The sequence below is a fragment of the Dryobates pubescens genome, chromosome Z (assembly GCF_014839835.1).
Source record: "Dryobates pubescens isolate bDryPub1 chromosome Z, bDryPub1.pri, whole genome shotgun sequence".
Classification (NCBI taxonomy): domain Eukaryota; kingdom Metazoa; phylum Chordata; class Aves; order Piciformes; family Picidae; genus Dryobates; species Dryobates pubescens.
In genome coordinates, this window is record NC_071657.1 from 93,370,285 (window position 1) to 93,388,132 (window position 17,848).

Genomic DNA, 17,848 nt, shown 5'->3' on the forward strand with positions numbered 1-17,848 from the left:
TCCCCGACTCAGATGTCGCAAGAAAGATACAGAAAATACCCCAGTCAGAAATCCTGTCAAGGGCCAATACAAAGAACCTTTTGGAGGTATCATTCTTACACATCAATGTGGATTCCATGCTTTATAGACATTAATTCTCTAGTGCCTGTTAAATACATAATGAATGAACATAGATGAGGTAAAGATGCTGTAATTGCCACATACAGCCAATATGGCAAAGGAGGAGTTTTTCCAAATGGGCAGATCCAGAGGCCATGACGAATCCCATCACGGACATGATGAGAAGTCCAGGATATGAACAACATCCAGGGAAGAAAGCACCATGAATCCTTAAGCCTGAAAAGGTGCATAATAAACTTTAATGTCAAAGCCACAACAGGAATCACAGTAGAGCAATGAAGCAGTGGCCTCTGTGGAAGAGTCAGAGCAGCCTGTGGGAAAGAAAAATGTAATTGGCAATGGCTACAGTAACGACAACAAATGTTTCATGTAAATACAGGTGTATTATCAAATGGCTCACTGGAAGTGCAAAGGAAAACATACTGTTCCTTTCCACTGTAGATGTTAAAATTCAACAAAATGAGTATTTGGATCACAGACAGATCCTGCTCTCTCCATTGTATGATATGAATCATGCATCCTATTAAGCATTAATGGCAGAACAGAAGGAGAAGGATGAGGTGCTGGTATCTGTCATATACTCATGCAGTATTCCAGAAACTTGTAGTCTGCTGCACTGAATGTATGTATTCAATTTTAACATTGTTAAAAAGGAAACCAACCATACATTTGAATTATTAAAAATGCTTTACTTGAAATACTAAACATGACTTAATGGCACTTATTTTCAAAATTAGATCCTGTATTATGCTACTGTTGGCACCCATGAACTTTTTCAGTTGGCCAGTCTCTAGAACAGAAGAGCAATTTCCAGCACAACAGAAGTATACTCTCAGTTATATGCATTTTGATTACCCTGACAGTATTCTTTGTCACCAGGCAAAGGATAAGTTCAGAAGCCAATATCTGAATCATTTGTGACTCGGGTTTCTATAACAACTTGTTTAATGTTAATGAAATTTAAAGACTCATGGACCATTTTAATTAAGGTAAATATCTAGTTAGCAAGATTAAACTCAGCCATTTTAGGAAGTGATATTAATAATTTTAATATATGGAGTTGAGAAAATATTCCAGACATACTTACTAGCAACAGCCACAACTATCTCCACAAATTCAAAGAATACAAAAATTAAGTATTTTGGATTTCTAAGCAACAAATAAATTGATTGTTTCTGTAAGGTCAGGAGATACAATAGCAAATCACTGGAAGACCTATATAGGTGCTGACCTAGTATTAATTGGCTCCATTCAGATACTGATGAACATTTAGAAAGACTGTAACAGGCACCAGAGACTCTTTGCAAATGACACTGCATCTGATTGCTATGTTGAACTCACTCCTCACTGCATCTACTGCAGAAAGCAAACAAAGCATCACTGCAAGACACCAGCCAGTAACATGTTAATGCTTCAGCTGTATTGTTTCAGGATTTAACAGCTGTGGTACCTGACATTGGAACTCTGGAATAGCTTAATCAAGTTTTGTTATGAATATACTGGTGATTCTGTGATTTGTGTTAAAGGTGGAGAATTCAGAGTGCACTGGGACTGGGGGTCAGGAGCTTGCACGAGCCTGGTTTCAGGACTAAGGGGGAGCTGCATATTTTACAGACTTAAAACAGAGACAATGTGTTTGGCTAACTGAAGACACCAAGGCTGAGGAGAAGAACTGAGAATTTGTTTTCTTTAGATAAGAAGCCTGGACGACTGAGCATGCGTGCAAGCGGATACTTTGACCCTTACCACACAGAGCGCACGGGAGCAGGGATCTGCCCACCTATTCTAAGACTCATTATCATATGCCTGCCTTCTATTTAGCGTGAGTTTGTTTATGTAGATGATGTAACTATATAAGATGAAGAAAGCTATTGTAGAGCTGCTGTGGAGGTGCAGTTTTGTCCCCTCTCAAGCCCAGCGTGCTGCTTTGCTTGCCTTTTATTGCATTTATTACCTTTTAAAGATCTTTTAGTCCCAATAAAACTGTTACCAGAAGCTTTTACCTGGAGTCATCTATAACAAGTTTTAATGGATAATTTTGAAAATTTAGGTGATTTAGGTTTGGAACCATGCATGCCCTGTAAGGAAACTCTGATGTAGCCTTAGCCAAGAAAGAGAGACATGGAAGCTTACAGACTACGCTGGAACACAACAGCCTATACTTCAACTGAAATCAACATCAAAAGGCTTGCAGAAAGCTTTGCTCTATTAAGCTTCCCAACACAGCCTTGTTCATAATTTTATAAATTGGGTGATAGGATTAAAAAGTTCATAAACTGTCTCAGCAAGTTTCAGATGCAATGGTATGGAACCAGCTCCTTAAAGTTGGTGCAAATAATGTATTTTCTCTTTCACAAATTAGAGTAGAAAAACCCTATAATGGTGAAAATGTTTATTATTGACCCTACAACATCATTATCAGCAAGAGCCTTAAAAAAAAAATCCACACAAGTCTAATTCTGAATAAAACAACACTCTGAATGATGATACATTTTGGCAAATATCCTACTAATTGGTCACTACTTGTGCACTTCAAAAAAACCCAGTGTCAAAGTCTAAATGAGCCCTTTGCTTCTGCCCTGTGGAGGTTAGGTAGCAATACTGAGGAGAATCTGAATGTTAACTACAGACACAATTTCTGAGTATCACTGCCCATCTTTATGCAGTTTTGGAGAAGCAATGCTTAATTATTGTTTTCCACACAATTTCAGATGGCAGGGTTGCTGATACTGCAAACCTGAGTGCTCAGTCTTAGCAAAACAAAACCCTATTTTGTAACTGCAGTACAGTCATTAGGCTTCTGAAACACTGTTGCCCAAGTTCTGAGAGAAGGGTAGTTTAACTTCTTAACTTTTAACTTAACTAGAACATTTACATCCTTGAGTTACCAAGAGACACATATTTATATTTGGCAATAGAAGCTGTTATATTCTTGCTCCTAACAAGTACATTTGTTTTCCTGTAGAAATCACCAGATACTAAGAAAAATTAAAAAGAAGTATGATTTTCTGCCCTAAACCTCCTGGAAAAAAAGATTATTATGCTTTGGGTACATTCAGGGGGAACTTTTACAATGACAAAGATCAGGCTGCAGTTGCAAACAGATTTTATTCACAAATCACCCTTCCACTTGCCTACATACTCAATTAGGTGCGTGATCTTCTTGAAGTTCCTCCTCCTCCAGCCCCTCTCACAGACTGCCATGAGCAGCTGGAGACATAGAGACAATAACATGCAGAAGAACCCAAGTAAACTCTTTGCTTTTATGCAGAGGTACACCATCATGGAATTTATGTAACGACATGGGCTCCCTCATTCATACTCCATGGTACTTCACAAGCCTGAAGTCATAGAATCAATAAGGTTGGAAAAGACCTCAAAGATCATCAAGTCCAACCTATCACCCAAGACCTCATGTCCTAAGTTTTTAGCCTGATCAAAGTTAAATTAATTGTGTGTGCACAAAGCTTATTCTGCAATTCCAGAAATGCTCCTGTACAGCCCACTTCAGTCAGCATGTTATCTGCTGTGTTATGTATGTTTGCTGGTACTATCTTGTTTGCCACCAAATGCATTCTCTACACTTTCAGAAGCTGATGAGTCTTAAGTAGCAAACCAGCAATTTCTGTGCTTCTGTTCTGCAATGTGAGGGAGTGGAATGCAATCTTGGGTTACACTGGGAGCTAGCTGCCCATCACGCTGTTCTTCTCTATCAGTAATGCTGAGTATGGTGGCAACCTGCAGTAACTTTCACCTCTAGAGCTCATCAACAAGACAGATTCTTCAAACACTGATTCTTAAATTCTTCTACACTTGTGCACACCTAACACACAGTAAAAACTATGCTGGAACTAGCAATTCTAAATACCAAAGTCTTTGTAGATGTTATACTTGTTGCAAAAATAAAGTGGGCAAAAGGGCAGATTACATGCTACTTGGTACACAAGTATTTATCAGAGTAAACATATAAATACTAGAGGTGACTATTTAACCTGAATACTCCAGAAAAATAGTGATGATGCAGTGAAAAACAGCTCAACAGCCAAGTCATCACAGCAGCAAGCTGTGTCAGCAGGAGCAGATGACTAGAATAGTGTTAAGGTAGGAACTGGAGGTAGAAGGCAATACTGCCTTGGTGCTGCATAGAAGGTTACTTAAAAAAAAAGTAACCTGTCATCAGATGTAAGAGTGATGAATTGTGTAATGTGAAAAGTTATTATTATTATAAATTAGTAATAGTGGTGTGGTTGGTTAATTATATTTCTCTTTTGTTTCTCAGTAATGTGTTGCATAAGCAGTAAACATTGTAGGCTCTTAAATCAGTTACTCTCAGTCCTGCAGTGTGAAAAGGATGAGAGTAGAACCAACAAGCACGTAGTAAAAAAATTCCCACAAAGTAATAAATTACATAGGCAACAGCCTGAAGTTATGACATAAAAGTGAAAGACACCATATTGAAGAAAGCAAAATCACATATTAAAATCAGGTCTAGCTAGCCAGGTAATAATACAGCAGAGAAGTTTATGGGGATTGCATTATATCACAAAGACCCTGACTGTCAACAACAATACTTCAAGGCTAGGTATCAGAAAAACAGCGGTGAGCTGCTTGGAAACTGAAGCAATATAGGAATAAAGTAAGTTATTAAATTGTAATAATTTATTTTGGGATACAAATATCTGAGGGGTGGGTGTCAAGATGAACGTGCCAGTCTCTTTGTGGTGGCATCCAGTGACAAGACAAGGAGCAACAGGTACAAGATACATAGAATACATAGAATAAACCAGGTTGGAAGAGACCTTCAAGATCATCGCGTCCAACCCATCAACCAATCCAACACCGCCCAAGCAACTAACCCACAGCACCAAGCACCCCGTCAAGTCTTCTCCTAAAAACCTCCAGTGATGGCGACTCCACCACCTCCCCAGGCAGCCCATTCCAATGTGCAATCACTCTTTCTGTATAGAACTTTTTTCTAACATCCAGCCTGAACCTCCCCTGGCGCAGCCTGAGACTGTGTCCTCTTGTTCTGGTACTGCTTGCCTGGGAGAAGAGACCAACATCCGTCTGTCTACAACCTCCCTTCAGGTAGTTGTAGAGAGTAATAAGGTCACCCCTGAGTCTCCTCTTCTCCAGGCTAAGCAACCCCAGCTCCCTCAGCCTCTCCTCCTAGGGCTTGTGTTCCAAACCCCTCACCAACTTTGTTGCTCTCCTCTGGACTCGTTCCAGCAAGTCAACCTCCTTCCTAAACTGAGGGGCCCAGAACTGGACACAGTACTCGAGGTGCGGCCTAACCAGTGCAGTGTACAGGGGCAGAATGACCTCCCTGCTCCTGCTGGCCACACTGTTCCTGATGCAGGCCAGGATGCCATTGGCCCTCTTAGCTGCCTGGGCACACTGCAGGCTCATGTTCAGTCTACCATCGACCAGCACTCCCAGGTCCCTCTCAGCCTGACTGCTCTCCAGCCACTCTGACCCCAGCCTGTAGCTCTGCATGGGGTTGCTGTGGCCAATGTGCAGAACCCGGCACTTGGATGTGTTCAATCTCATGCCGTTGGACTCCGCCCATCTGCCCAGCCTGTCGAGGTCCCTCTGCAGAGCCTCTCTACCCTCCAGCAGATCAACTCCTGCCCCCAGCTTGGTGTCGTCAGCAAATTTACTGATGATGGACTCGATGCCCTCGTCCAGATCATCAATAAAGATGCTAAAGAGCAAGGGGCCCAGCACTGATCCCTGGGGCACACCACTGGTGACTGGCTGCCAGCTGGATGTGGCACCATTCACTACCACTCTCTGGGCTCGGCCCTCCAGCCAGTTCCTAACCCATCGCAGTGTGCTCCCATCCAAGCCATGGGCTGACAGCTTGGCCAGGAGTTTGCTATGGGGAACGGTGTCAAAGGCCTTGCTGAGGTCCAGGTAGACTACATCCACAGGCCTCCCCACATCCACCAGGCGGGTCACCTGATCATAGAAGGAGATCAGGTTGGTCAGGCAGGACCTGCCCTTCCTAAACCCATGCTGGCTGGGCCTGATCCCTTGGCCATCCTCTAAGTGTTGCGTGATTGCACTCAGGATGACCTGCTCCATAATCTTTCCTGGCACTGAGGTCAGGCTGACAGGCCTGTAATTCCCTGGCTCATCCAACCGGCCCTTCTTGTGGATGGGTACCACGTTGGCCAGCTTCCAGTCAGCTGGGATCTCTCCAGTGAGCCAGGACTGATGAAAAATAATGGAGAGTGGCTTGGCCAGCTCATCTGCCAGCTCTCTCAGCACCCTAGGATGGATCCCATCTGGTCCCATGGACTTGTGGGGGTCCAACAACACAGAAGGTTCCACCTCGACATGAGGAAAACCTCTTTATGATGAGGGTGACGAAGCACTGGAATAGGCTGCCCAGAGAGGTTGTAGAGTCTCCTTCTCCGGCGATTTTCAAGACGTGTCTGGATGCATTCCTGTGTGGTCTGCCCCAGGTGATCCTTCTTTGCTGATCTCTAGAGGTCCCTTCCAACCCCTAACATTCCGCGATTCTGTGATACTACATATAGGTTACACAAACATTCTCCGTCATGGGAAGTGTAAGTGTATTTCACCTTGCTTCACTGAAGGCAGGTCAGCTCACAGGTCTACCACACAATATTCAACTCTCTAAACAGCTATTGGTGATGAGTGTCACCTAGTGGTCATAACTGAGAAAAAGTACTGGCAATAAATGCAAGGAAAAATAGTAAAATTTTAACAAGAGTTTCTAAGAACTAGCTATTCATTACTTGCATTTACTCATTTTAAACCAAGAAAATATACATGAAAATAATTGTAATTATAAATGCTACACATACCTAGTATCTTAGCACCTATCAACCAAACTAACTCTGGTTTTCTTCACATAGTTTTAGAATTTTATAGTATTTCTGTATGTAAAAGGTAACAGAAAAGGGAACAATTGTGACTGCCTAGGAAGGAACACCACCAGGCACCAATACATCCTGGAGGCTGACTGGCTGGAAAGCAGTTTTGAGGACATGCAGCCTGTTATTCAACAAGATGAGTATGAGCCAGCAATGTGACCTTGTGGCAAAGAAAAGGTCAGTGTTACCCTGCACCACATTCGGAACACAGCGAGTCAGAGATGATCTTTCCCTTTCTTCTCAGCACTGGTGAACCTCTGAAGTGCTGAGACCACTTTGGGGCACCCCAGTGTAAGAGAGACGTGGGGCTACTAGAGATCAAATTCAGAAAAGGACCACTCAGATTATGAAGGGACTGGAGCATCTTGCATATAAGAAAAGAATAAGAGCTAGGACTGTGCAGTCTGGAGATGAGAAATCTCAGAGGAGGCATCATCAAGGTGTACCAAAAATCTGAGGGGAAGGTGTAAAGAGGATAGAGTCAGGCTATTTCCACTGGTGTCTGCTGACAGGGCAAGAAGCATTGGGCAGACAATGAAAACCAGAGGGGTCCTCCTAACTGTAAGGAAACTTTTCACTGTGATGGTGACTGCGCACAGAAACAGTTTGCTCAGAGAGGCTATGGAGTCTACATTCATGGAGATATTCAAAAGTTGCCTGGTCATAGTCCTGAGCAACTGGCTTCAAGCAACCTGCTTCAGCAAGCAGGTTTTAGATAACATCCAGAAGGCCTTTCAAACAGCAACCAGCCTGTGATTCTGTGAAAATGCTCTTTGTTAAAGACAAATCTAAGAGGCAAAGCGGTCAAATGCACAAATAGGAAAATGTCTTCACAATAAAGATATTGTAGGTAAACAAAAATTATTCTCCCATTGGAAAACAGCTCCCATTCCTCTGCTTCCTAGGAGCTGTTGTCTCTGTCATTCATATCAGGAGTGTAACACTACTATAAGCAAATTTGAGGAGGATAAAGAAGTCAACCAACTAAGTTACGCTCTGGTTGAATGGATGAAGGTTGGTATCTTCCCCTTCTCTGTGCAGGTCCACGTGTAAATGAGGCTGTACATTTTTTTGAGGAGAAGGAGGGTAACTAGTCTATCTGTCTGTGTAGGCTAGCAACACTAATGTAATCAAACTGGCCTTGCGTTGCTGAGTAAAGCAAACAAGCACAGTGGCAGAGCTCTAGTCATGGGGACCAGGATCTAGCTGGTGGTGAGGAGTGCCTGCCTGAAATATGAGATCTGGAGGTAGTACTGAAGAGAACATCAGCCAGGGCTAGCACAGTCAGAGATTTCAGAAGGCATACACGTTTTGCAAAGTATACAGAAGAGACTGAAAACTGAGTATATACATTTGGAGCAGGCAAGAAGATGAAGGATATACAAGCATCCTGATCTCAGTAAAGATGTTCCTGCCTACTGCAAGGTGGTTGCACTACAAAACATATAAAGGTCCCTTCCAACCCAAACCATTCTATAGTTCCATGATGCTGCATGTATTGTATGTGAGTGAGAAAGGGGCAAGAGGACACATCTGGACTACTGAAGAACCACGGAGAAAGATCTCATGGTATTAATTCTATTGAGAAACTGTTAAAACAAGCAGTTCTGCAAAAGGATGCTGATCACACATATCCTTTAACCAGAGCCAATTCACTTCTTTAGTTTTATTAAGCATTTTAACTCTTTGTTTTTGTTTAAAATGATTTTTCTTACAACAAGCTGTATTTACAAGCAAGCTCAGACTGCCTTTTTAAAAGTGACAGTGGCTTGTTTGTGAGAGAACTAGTTAAAGCTAAAACCAAATTTACTAGTCAGTAAGGCTGAATGAAATCAAGCAGCAGCTGGATTAGTGACTTTCCAGATATTTCTACCCCTTATCGTAAATAGAAATTGAATAATCCACTTTATATGTAAGTGTGCACAGCAGCAGCTAAAGGTTTAACTTGAATACAAACTATGTGGTACACACAGGGGGTATCATGTGCAAGTGCTTTCAGAACTTGTTTTTCAGAGCCTTGTAAGAAGCAGAATAGTAATTGTTTTTTAATCGTAACAACTGCATACAAATACAATTTCCATTTACCTATTAAAAATATATCTCTTTAAAGTATCATTGGAACTTTTTTTGTCTAGGATATGGTAGATGAGCAATAAAGCACAGAGTGATGAAGAAAGAAAATAATCACTTACCTTTAACGACAGGGAGCCAGCAAAAAAGAAGTGGTCCACATCAATGACAGAGGCGAGGAATCCAGCCAGAGTGACCTCAGTGAAGTCACTTTTCTTCCTCAGTCCAATCACTATTGCCCAGGACCACATTCCCAGTATACCATGCACTGCATTATCAGAGAAGGCTCGGAGCCAGTCATTTTGCTGAATGAAGGAAAACTGCAGAAGTCTGTCTACTACAAAGCAGAATATTCCCAAACCTAGACTTGAAATGACTGAAGCTGTACTGAAAGTCTGGAGAAGAGCATGGGCCTTTTCAGTCTCGGATGCCATGGCAAAAACCATGTCATAGCACACAAAATGTCACCATGATATACACTGTGCATTGTCCTTTGTATCATCAATTGCTCTGTAAATGTCAGAGAACAGAAAAAAAATTATTGAAGAAAAACATACATTAGGACAAAGCATTTGTTATCACAGCTACAAATGAGCATAACCCCCCAAATTCAACATTTGCATATAGTATCCCTAGGGAAATTTTTATTTCAGTTGAAGTCATTTTGTTGACTTGAACATTACAGCTCTGAATTACAACACTCATTTGAATTAGAACAAATATTTCTGTAACATGGAAAGCTCTAACTTTGCTTTCTGACATCTTAAGATTTTACAAAATAATCTGCAACATGTCCATGACAATACACTGAATAACATTCCAAGGTTCCTCCTGGCCTTGAATATATGATATTCATCAGTCTTTCACACTGTAACAACAAAAAAAATTAACATTTCGAGGATTCTGAGAACTGATACTTAAGAATCACAGCTCTCTATGCAGGGACTATTAAAAGTGAGTTTCTAAGCTATGATTCAAACCAGTATTTTCATTTACTTGCTTTGTAAACATGTGTATTATCACCCTGCATTCCCTTGCTGACCAACTCCTGTTTAGCCTGGACACTGGTATATAGAATATGCATTAAGAAAACCAGAACCACTAAAATATCTTTACTATAAACACAAAAAACAATCATTGGATGAAGGGACAGAGTGTACTCTCAGCAGGTTTGCTAAGGATGCAAAACTGTGAGTGGGGGCTGACACACCAGAAGGCTGTGCCGCCATCCAGCATGACCTGAACAGGCTGGAGAGCTGGGCAGAGAGTGAACTTATAAAGTTCAACAATGACAACTGTAGGGTACTCTTGGTGCAGTAAAAAAAAAGGGGGGGGAGGGGGCAGGAGAGTCATGGTGGACAACACGATGACCACGAACCACCAATGTGCCCTTGGGCCACACAGACCAACACCATCCTGTGGCGTATTAGAGGGGGTGTGGCTAGTAGGCCAAGAGGGGTTCTTCTCCCCCTCTACTACGCCCTCCTGAGGCCACATCTGCAATACTGTGTCCAGTTCTGCGCCAGTCAGTTCAAGGACAGGTAACAGCTAGAAAGAGTCCACTGCAGAGCCACAAAATGATTAACAGAGTGGAATATCTTTCTTATGAGGAAAGGCTGAGGGAGCTGGAACTCTTTAGCCTGGAGGAGGCTGAGGGGTGACCTCATTGAAGTTTATAAATATGTGAAGGGCAAGCATTGGGAGGATGGAACCAGGCTCTTCTCAGTGATGCCCAATGACAGGACAAGGAGCAACGGATGCAAGCTGGAGCACAGGAGGTTCCACATAAACATAAGGAAGAATTTTTTCACTGTAAGGGTGACAGAACATTGGAACAGGCTGCCCAGAGAGGTTGTGGAGTCTCCTTCTCTGGAGTCATTCAAAACCCACCTGGATGCATTCCTCTGTGACCTATTGTAAGTAATCCTGCTCTGGCAGAGGGGTCAGATTAGATACCTTTTGAGGTCCCTTCCAACCACTAATGCTCTGTGATTCTGTGAAAGGCTGAGGAGCTTGAGGCTTTTTACCTTGGAGACCAAGAATTCTTTTTTATTTTTCTTATGTATTACAAATACTTAATGGGTGGGTGTCAGGAGCCAGCCTTTTTTCAGTGCTTCCCATTGAAAGTACAAGAGCTAGTGGGTTCCATCTAAACACAAAGAGAAACTTCTTCACCTTGAAGGTGGTGGAGCACAAGAACAGGGGAACAGGCTGCCCATAGCAGTGGTGGAGTCTCCAGCTCTGGAGTCGTTCAAAGTCCACCTGGGTGCCATCCTGTACTGTCTGCTCTAGGGAAGCCTGCTCTGGCAGAGCTGTTGGACTAGATGGTCTTGGATAGTAAAACTACACGTGCTTATTTTCAGTATGCACTCCACCAGCAACCACTACTGTTACTTTAGGTCTCATCTATTGCCTGCCACATTACCTGCATACTATCTCTTTTTTTGGGAAAAAAACCCACCACCACCACCACCACCACCAAATACTTAGTAATAGTTAATTCCAGTGATTTTACTTTTCAAAAATTCACCATTGTAATTTGAAAATAAAGGCATTGCTCTTAGCATTAATAATCACTTAGAAGTCCTTGAAAACTGTTTATGTTCTGTAATTTGTATGAAACCTTCTTGTACAAAGTATTTCTTGGGAATAGTTATTGTCCTTAAATAAGTGCTTGACACTTCAGAAGTAATTCCAAAGATAATTAGAGATCTTAAAGATAACCCAGCAACTCCCAGGAAGTAACTGTTGGAAGAGAGAGTACTCATTTCTGTGATAACATAAAAAAGAACACTTTTGAAATAAAAGTCTCCATGTAAGTGATGCATTCCCTAGCTTCATTATGTTAAACACACTGAAAAGCAGCCCTTGAAGGACAGCACCAGTTCTAATCATCCCAGCTGTTATGCTCTTCTGAGGTTTTTTTTGGGGGGAGCCATGGAGACAGACCACACTTTAAAAGCCTACATCCTATCTAAAAACAGATCCTTCCCAAGAGGCTGCTATTTCTGTGCAATACATTAAATCTTGATAATCCTTCTTCATTTAGTTCTATCAGATAAGTTTATATTCTAAATGGGATTTTCATGAGGATATCAGACTTCTTTAAAAATTGATACTTCTAACAACATTGACACATCATAAGTAGTTATTTTAAACACATTATTGATGATAAGTCTCAGAAAATATACAATGTTCCCTCAAATTATTTACATGCTTATTGTAGACCTATCCACAAAACATGACTACTGGCATCAATCTTTATGGAAAAATTGCCCCCAGAATCATGTATTTGGAGAGTGTTTGAAAAAAAAAAAAAGAGAGGGAGAAGAAAGCATGAATAATACATGGACTTTGCATACAGATGGAAAAAAGTGGGTCAAGTTTAGAGCCTGTTAACCATAACTGTGCCTATTCTGAATCAGCATGTAGACAAAGCATAACCTAAAATACCCGAACTACCATTTTTTGGTGGGTGACTTTACAACATACAGCACATTTATGAATAAACTGTATCTGAAGGAACAAATGGTGGTCTCCTCACAAATGTTTCTTCTATATAAACATCATGGCAGACTGGATTTAATTTATAATTACCACAAAATCCACGTAAGAATCCCATCTGTGAAGAGCTGATGCAGCGACATACCCTTAAATAGCACGCAAGTATTCAGAATCAAACTTACCCTGAGACTGTTGCCTTATTCCAGGAGGAAATGTGGTCTGCACCTCAGTGTTGAGCTTCTGTTGAGCTTTTTGAATTCAGTTTGCCCACTCCAACACAGAAAAGACTCAACACCATTTGATTCATCCTGAGAAAACTGAAAGCATACCTAAAAACAGAAAACCAGTCAAAAATGCAGAAAGAAGCAATATCTTTTAAATTAATTCCCCAGCAAATATAACTGAGCTAAAAGCAATTTCAGCTGGGGCTTAGAAGTTCTGTTACAGAAAGCAGGGAAAAAAAGCCAACCCCAAACAAAAGAAAAACAGACCCAACCAACCAACACCTAAACCCTTAAAAACACAAACCAAAACAAACATAAAACAAGATTAAAAGAAAAAAATTACAATCTCATAACCCCCAATGTAATAAAGTCAGAAAAGGACACTTCAGGCCTTTTGTTTTAAGTAATTGTGTTTTGAAACATACAGGGATCTATTTTAACAGATTTCTCCTTGTAACTGTGTGCCTGGAAGGTTTCCATCTAATGAAACATTTGAGTTATATTCAGAGATCTCTTTTGAATTTAATTCCACCAATTAGGTTCCTTGGAATAGACAAACAGAGACCTATAAATTCAATCTGCAAGAGATTCCTATCAGTCCTGTGATAGGCTTACACCGCTTTGCAATGGGTATTATTAGCGTATATAAGGTACACAGGAAAAACATCACTACAGATTAAAAAGGCCTGAAATATTATTTCAGAATTATATGTCATGAAATAGAAGTAATAACTGGAAAACTACATCAATGTGCAAACATGTGTCTCTTGAGGCAGAATGAAGACCAGAAAGCAAAATGTGGCATCATATTACCTGCACTCAAGAGCTATGTCCATAGCACAACTGCTCTTTTTAGTCTGTCTCTGCTGTATTTTACAGGAAAATCTGTCAAATAACTGAAATGCATTATTTGGGATGGAGGGTAGAAAGAAGCCTAAGAGGAAAGAGGATAAAACACACCAAAAAAAATCAGTAAGATTTCACCAAGATACTGAGGAACAAACTGAATTAAATCCACAATGAAATTTAAGTAAAACAAATGCAGAGAAACAAAATCAGGATTTAACTGTTTTATTTTAGAGACCATAAACTGTTAGAAAAAGGATACAGAGACACCAAAATGCAGAAATTCTCCTTAATGAGTACTTTGGAACTGAGAGGCATCTAAAAGAAAGACCTAAAAGAAATATCCCCGAAGAGTATACTTAACAACCAGAAACAGACCACAGTACTATCCAGTGGGAGAGAAGAAGCGGGGGGGAGGGAAGGGGAAAAAAAAAGTATGAGTTTATGTATTAGCCTCATTACCTACAACAGCATTCAGATAATAAACTGCTAATCCAATTTAAAATACAATTAATGTGCAGCTGAAGACAGTGACGAAGGAAAGACAAGCATGCGTCAGACACACATCTAAAACTACTGAGAGTAGCCACCATTTCTATGTCTTGAGGAAAGGGCACGCTTTGTCCCAACACCCAGCAGCGAAGCCCCTCAGCCGGTTGAAATAAAAATGTACTGTCATCTTTACAGCAAACACGGAGCCAGGAGCGTTATGGAACCGTACAGGTTAAGGACGGCACCGCTTTCGGTAAGGCACCGCATTACCGCTTTTAATGCTAGGACCTGACAGGACGTAAGGGTACCTGTATTATTAGAACAGGAATTCGACGCTGGCTCCTGTCAGACCGCTCTGAGTCTCTCCCCGTTTGAGCTGATTCCCAGCAAAATTCACTGTTTCGCAAACGTCCCAGGGTTCCCTCACCAACAGACCCTCGAAACCTCAGTCCCGTGGCAAGGAGCTGAAGCCATGAAAAGCACGCGTCTACACAGCCCGGGTAGGACCAGGAGGCTTCCCTCCTCCTCCTCTCCTTGCGCCCAGCTCTCCCCGCCGCCCACGGCGCCTACCTGAAGCGCGGCCGCCACCAACCGCCCCCTTCGCGCCAAGAGCTGACGCAGAGCCACCCGCCCCACGCCCCGCCGGCGCAGAGCTAGGAGGCATGCGTGGCCGCGGAGCACCCTGGGACGCCGCCCCGCCCGCCGCGGCTGAGCGAGGCCCCTGTCTCCTCCCCTCTGTGCCCTAGGCCGCAGTGGTGTGAGAGAGGTGGGCCGCGGTTCTGAGAGCGAGTTTTTGTATAGCTGTTAAAGCCGGCAAGAGTACATCAAGCGCTGAAAGAGAAACTCACGGCAGAATGCAGGCTAGCATTTTATCACCAAAAGATACGGGGCACCAGCAAGTGATAGATTACACACCAGAAAAGGCTGAAGACACTTTAAATAAAGAATTTATTTACTCCAAGCAGTCGACGAGAAAGCATTTTGGAAAAAAATTATTCACTATTGGACTAGTTGGTATAAGCTTCTGAATAAATGCCCATTTTTACACTCAGCTGCTTACCCCTACCCTAGTCACTGGAGCAGTAAACAAAGTAGCTTGCAAAGCCTCTGCAAAAATAAATTACATCTGTACAGCTATGCTCCATTATTCCACCATTCTACCTTTTTGCTTACTCACAATGTACAATTGGCAAGTGATAAGACTTTTGCTGGTCTTCTAATGGCAAGTTAACACTGTCTCTTTCACTCCCCTTGCACTTGAAAGCTTACCCAGGCATAGCTGGGACAGATCTTGTGAAGATGCAGAACGCTGGTCTTCACCTGCTGAGGCTTGACTTCCCAGAAGATGCAAGTAGGGATTCAATATCCTGAATTACTTTAGAATTTTTTTCCAAAACCTCCAGCACATAGTTTTCACTGGTTTCTTCCAGCTCACTCCTGTTCTCTGTTTCTCTGACAGTAATACCAGATGGATTGGTTGTTGCAGCAGGTATCTTTTCCAAAACATTGCTATTATCCAATAAAACTAATGTTATGTTGTTAAGAGAAAAAATTAGAAACTCTTCCTCCCAATGAGAGAAATACCTCTCCCTATTTGTATTCCTCATTCTACACAGCAAAGTCTGACATTTCATAGCATAGTAATTACATAAAGCTAAAGAGTAAGAGAGTGTGTAACTTAAAATGTCTACAACATTTACAGAAAACATGTTTAACTAAGACTTCAATTTATCCAAAAGGTTCTTAGAAAGGGAAAATATCTGTTGTCACACGGTACAGCTTAACAGCATGCACTCTTCATACTAGTAATATGGAACACTGGATTCAAGACAATTCTGAAGGAGCTTTGGAGCATATGCCACACAGCAAACTTTTCTGAGCTGACTGAACACAATGGAACAATAGGAAATTAGCTGGTAAAGAGGGAGGTATTGTACTGCAACAAGTACCAGAGCAACAACAATCATCTCTTTAAAGAATGGTTAGCAGATGTCAGCAAAACTAACAGGATGCTCATTGTGTCCCCCAGGGATCAGTGCTGGGCCCCATCCTGTTCAATATCTTTGGTGATGATCTGGATGAGGGCATTGAGTCCATCATCAGTAAATTTGCAGATGACACCAAGCTGGGGCAGAAGTTGACCTGTTCGAGGGTAGGAGAGCTCTGCAGAGGGACCTTGACAGGCTGGACAGAAGGGCAGAGTCCAAGGGCATGAGATTTAACACACCTAAGTGCCACACATAACACATCTAAGTTCTACACATTGGCCACAACAACCCCATGCAGTGCTACAGGCTGGGGTCAGAGTGGCTGGAGAGTGGCCATGCAGAGAGGGACCTGGGGGCATTGATCTATAGTAGGCTGACTATGAGCCAGCAGTGTGCCCAGGTGGCCAAGAAGGCCAATGGCATCCTGGCCTGTATCAGGAACAGTGTGGCCAGCAGGAACAGGGAGGTCATTCTGTCCCTGTAACTCAGCACTAGTTAGGCCACACCTTGAGTCCTGTGTCCAGTTCTGGGCTCCTCAGTTTAGGAAGGATGTTGAGCTGCTGGAACGTGTCCAGAGAAGGGCAAGCAAGCTGGGGAGGGGTTTGGAGCACAGCCCTATGAGGAGAGGCTGAGGGAGCTGGGGTTGCTTAGCCTGGAGGAGGCTCAGAGGAGACCTTATTGCTGTCTACAGCTTCCTGAACGGAGGCTGTAGCCAGATGGGGATTGGTCTCTTCTCCCAGGTAACCAGCACCAGAACAAGAGGACACAGTCTTAAGCTGTGCCAGGGGAGGTTTAGGCTGAATGTTAGGAAGAAGTACTTCACAGAGTGATTGGCCATTGGAATGGGCTGCCTGGGAAGGTGGGGGAGTCACCATCACTGGAAGTGTTTGAGACTGGATAGGGCACTTAGTGCCACAGTTTAGATTGATTAGATTGTGTTGGGTGATAGGTTGGACTTGATGATCTCAAAGGTCTTTTCCAACCTGGTTAATTATCTTCTATTCTATAGAGCTTCCTTTTTTTTTTTGTGCATGATTTTTTAATTTTAGATTCTGCTATTGGTTTTGTTTCTGCTGCTGCAATCCAGAAGTTGGACAAGATAAATGATAAAACAAAAATGATAAATAAGAAAACAAAAATTAGCTTTAAAAGGTAATTAAGAAGTGGGTAAGAGTAAAAGCAGGTGAGAACAGGACAGAGAGCCTCTGATGGTCTAAAATGCAGATCTGAGTAGGTAGATGAACAATAGAATGTAAGAACCTTTACATCTTTCAAAAGGATACAGTTGAATCTCTGTATTTTTTCAAGCTCAGCATCAGCAGACCTGGCCAACAAAACAAAGGTGATTAAATGATACAGTATCAGAAAACATTCTGAAATATAGTTTCTACTTCAGATTTGAATTTAATAGTTTTTAGCAATAGTGAATATTAAAGTGAAAAAAAAAGCTTTGTTTTTGTCGTATCACTAGTAAACAGCTGCCGTTGTCAATAATTCCTATTTCCAAACATCACAGCTCTGCTCTAAGAAGAGTCTCTATGCATGTATAAATATACTTAAAATTTTAATTCATCAGCTACTGAATCTGCTAGAATTTGAGTAACAAGTGAAATGCAATGAGCTTCAATTAACACACTTTCAATACTTGACTATGTTTGTATATGATGTCGGTAGACCTTTGGTCATTAGCATGTATTGA

General features: G+C 41.9%; 2 protein-coding genes across 4 annotated transcripts in view; both read right to left on the bottom strand.

The window, feature by feature from the left end:
- On the bottom strand, nucleotides 1-14,830 carry TMEM267 (transmembrane protein 267). 3 transcript variants are annotated; one of them, XM_054177943.1, is made up of 4 exons: nucleotides 14,732-14,830; nucleotides 12,782-12,916; nucleotides 9,218-9,605; nucleotides 1-431 (listed from the first exon to the last, which is right to left on the bottom strand). In XM_054177943.1, the coding sequence occupies exons 3-4, from the start codon at nucleotides 9,539-9,541 to the stop codon at nucleotides 96-98; spliced, it is 660 nt and encodes a 219-aa protein (XP_054033918.1). In that variant the 5' UTR covers nucleotides 9,542-9,605; nucleotides 12,782-12,916; nucleotides 14,732-14,830; the 3' UTR covers nucleotides 1-95. The 3 variants fall into 3 exon arrangements, with proteins under 3 accessions (XP_054033918.1, XP_009897682.1, XP_054033919.1); XM_009899380.2 differs by lacking the exon at nucleotides 14,732-14,830 and adding an exon at nucleotides 14,470-14,620; XM_054177944.1 differs by lacking the exon at nucleotides 14,732-14,830 and adding an exon at nucleotides 13,637-13,673.
- Nucleotides 14,815-17,848, bottom strand: part of CZH5orf34 (chromosome Z C5orf34 homolog) — a 13,192-nt gene continuing 10,158 nt past the window's right edge. Inside the window, exons 11-13 of the mRNA XM_009899384.2 lie at nucleotides 17,433-17,473; nucleotides 15,482-15,686; nucleotides 14,815-14,962 (exon numbers count right to left, since the gene is read on the bottom strand). Coding sequence (XP_009897686.2) covers nucleotides 14,815-14,962; nucleotides 15,482-15,686; nucleotides 17,433-17,473 — 394 coding nt within the window. The remainder of the gene's footprint in view (nucleotides 14,963-15,481; nucleotides 15,687-17,432; nucleotides 17,474-17,848) is intronic.

Excerpts from the sequence above, each read along its gene's own strand:
- TMEM267 (XM_054177943.1), bottom strand. The coding sequence starts at position 9,541 with ATGGTTTTTGCCATGGCATCCGAGACTGAAAAGGCCCATGCTCTTCTC. Across the intron at positions 432-9,217 it reads CTGGCTCCCTGTCGTTAAAG|GCTGCTCTGACTCTTCCACA; the intron begins GTAAGTGATTAT and ends TCTTTCCCACAG.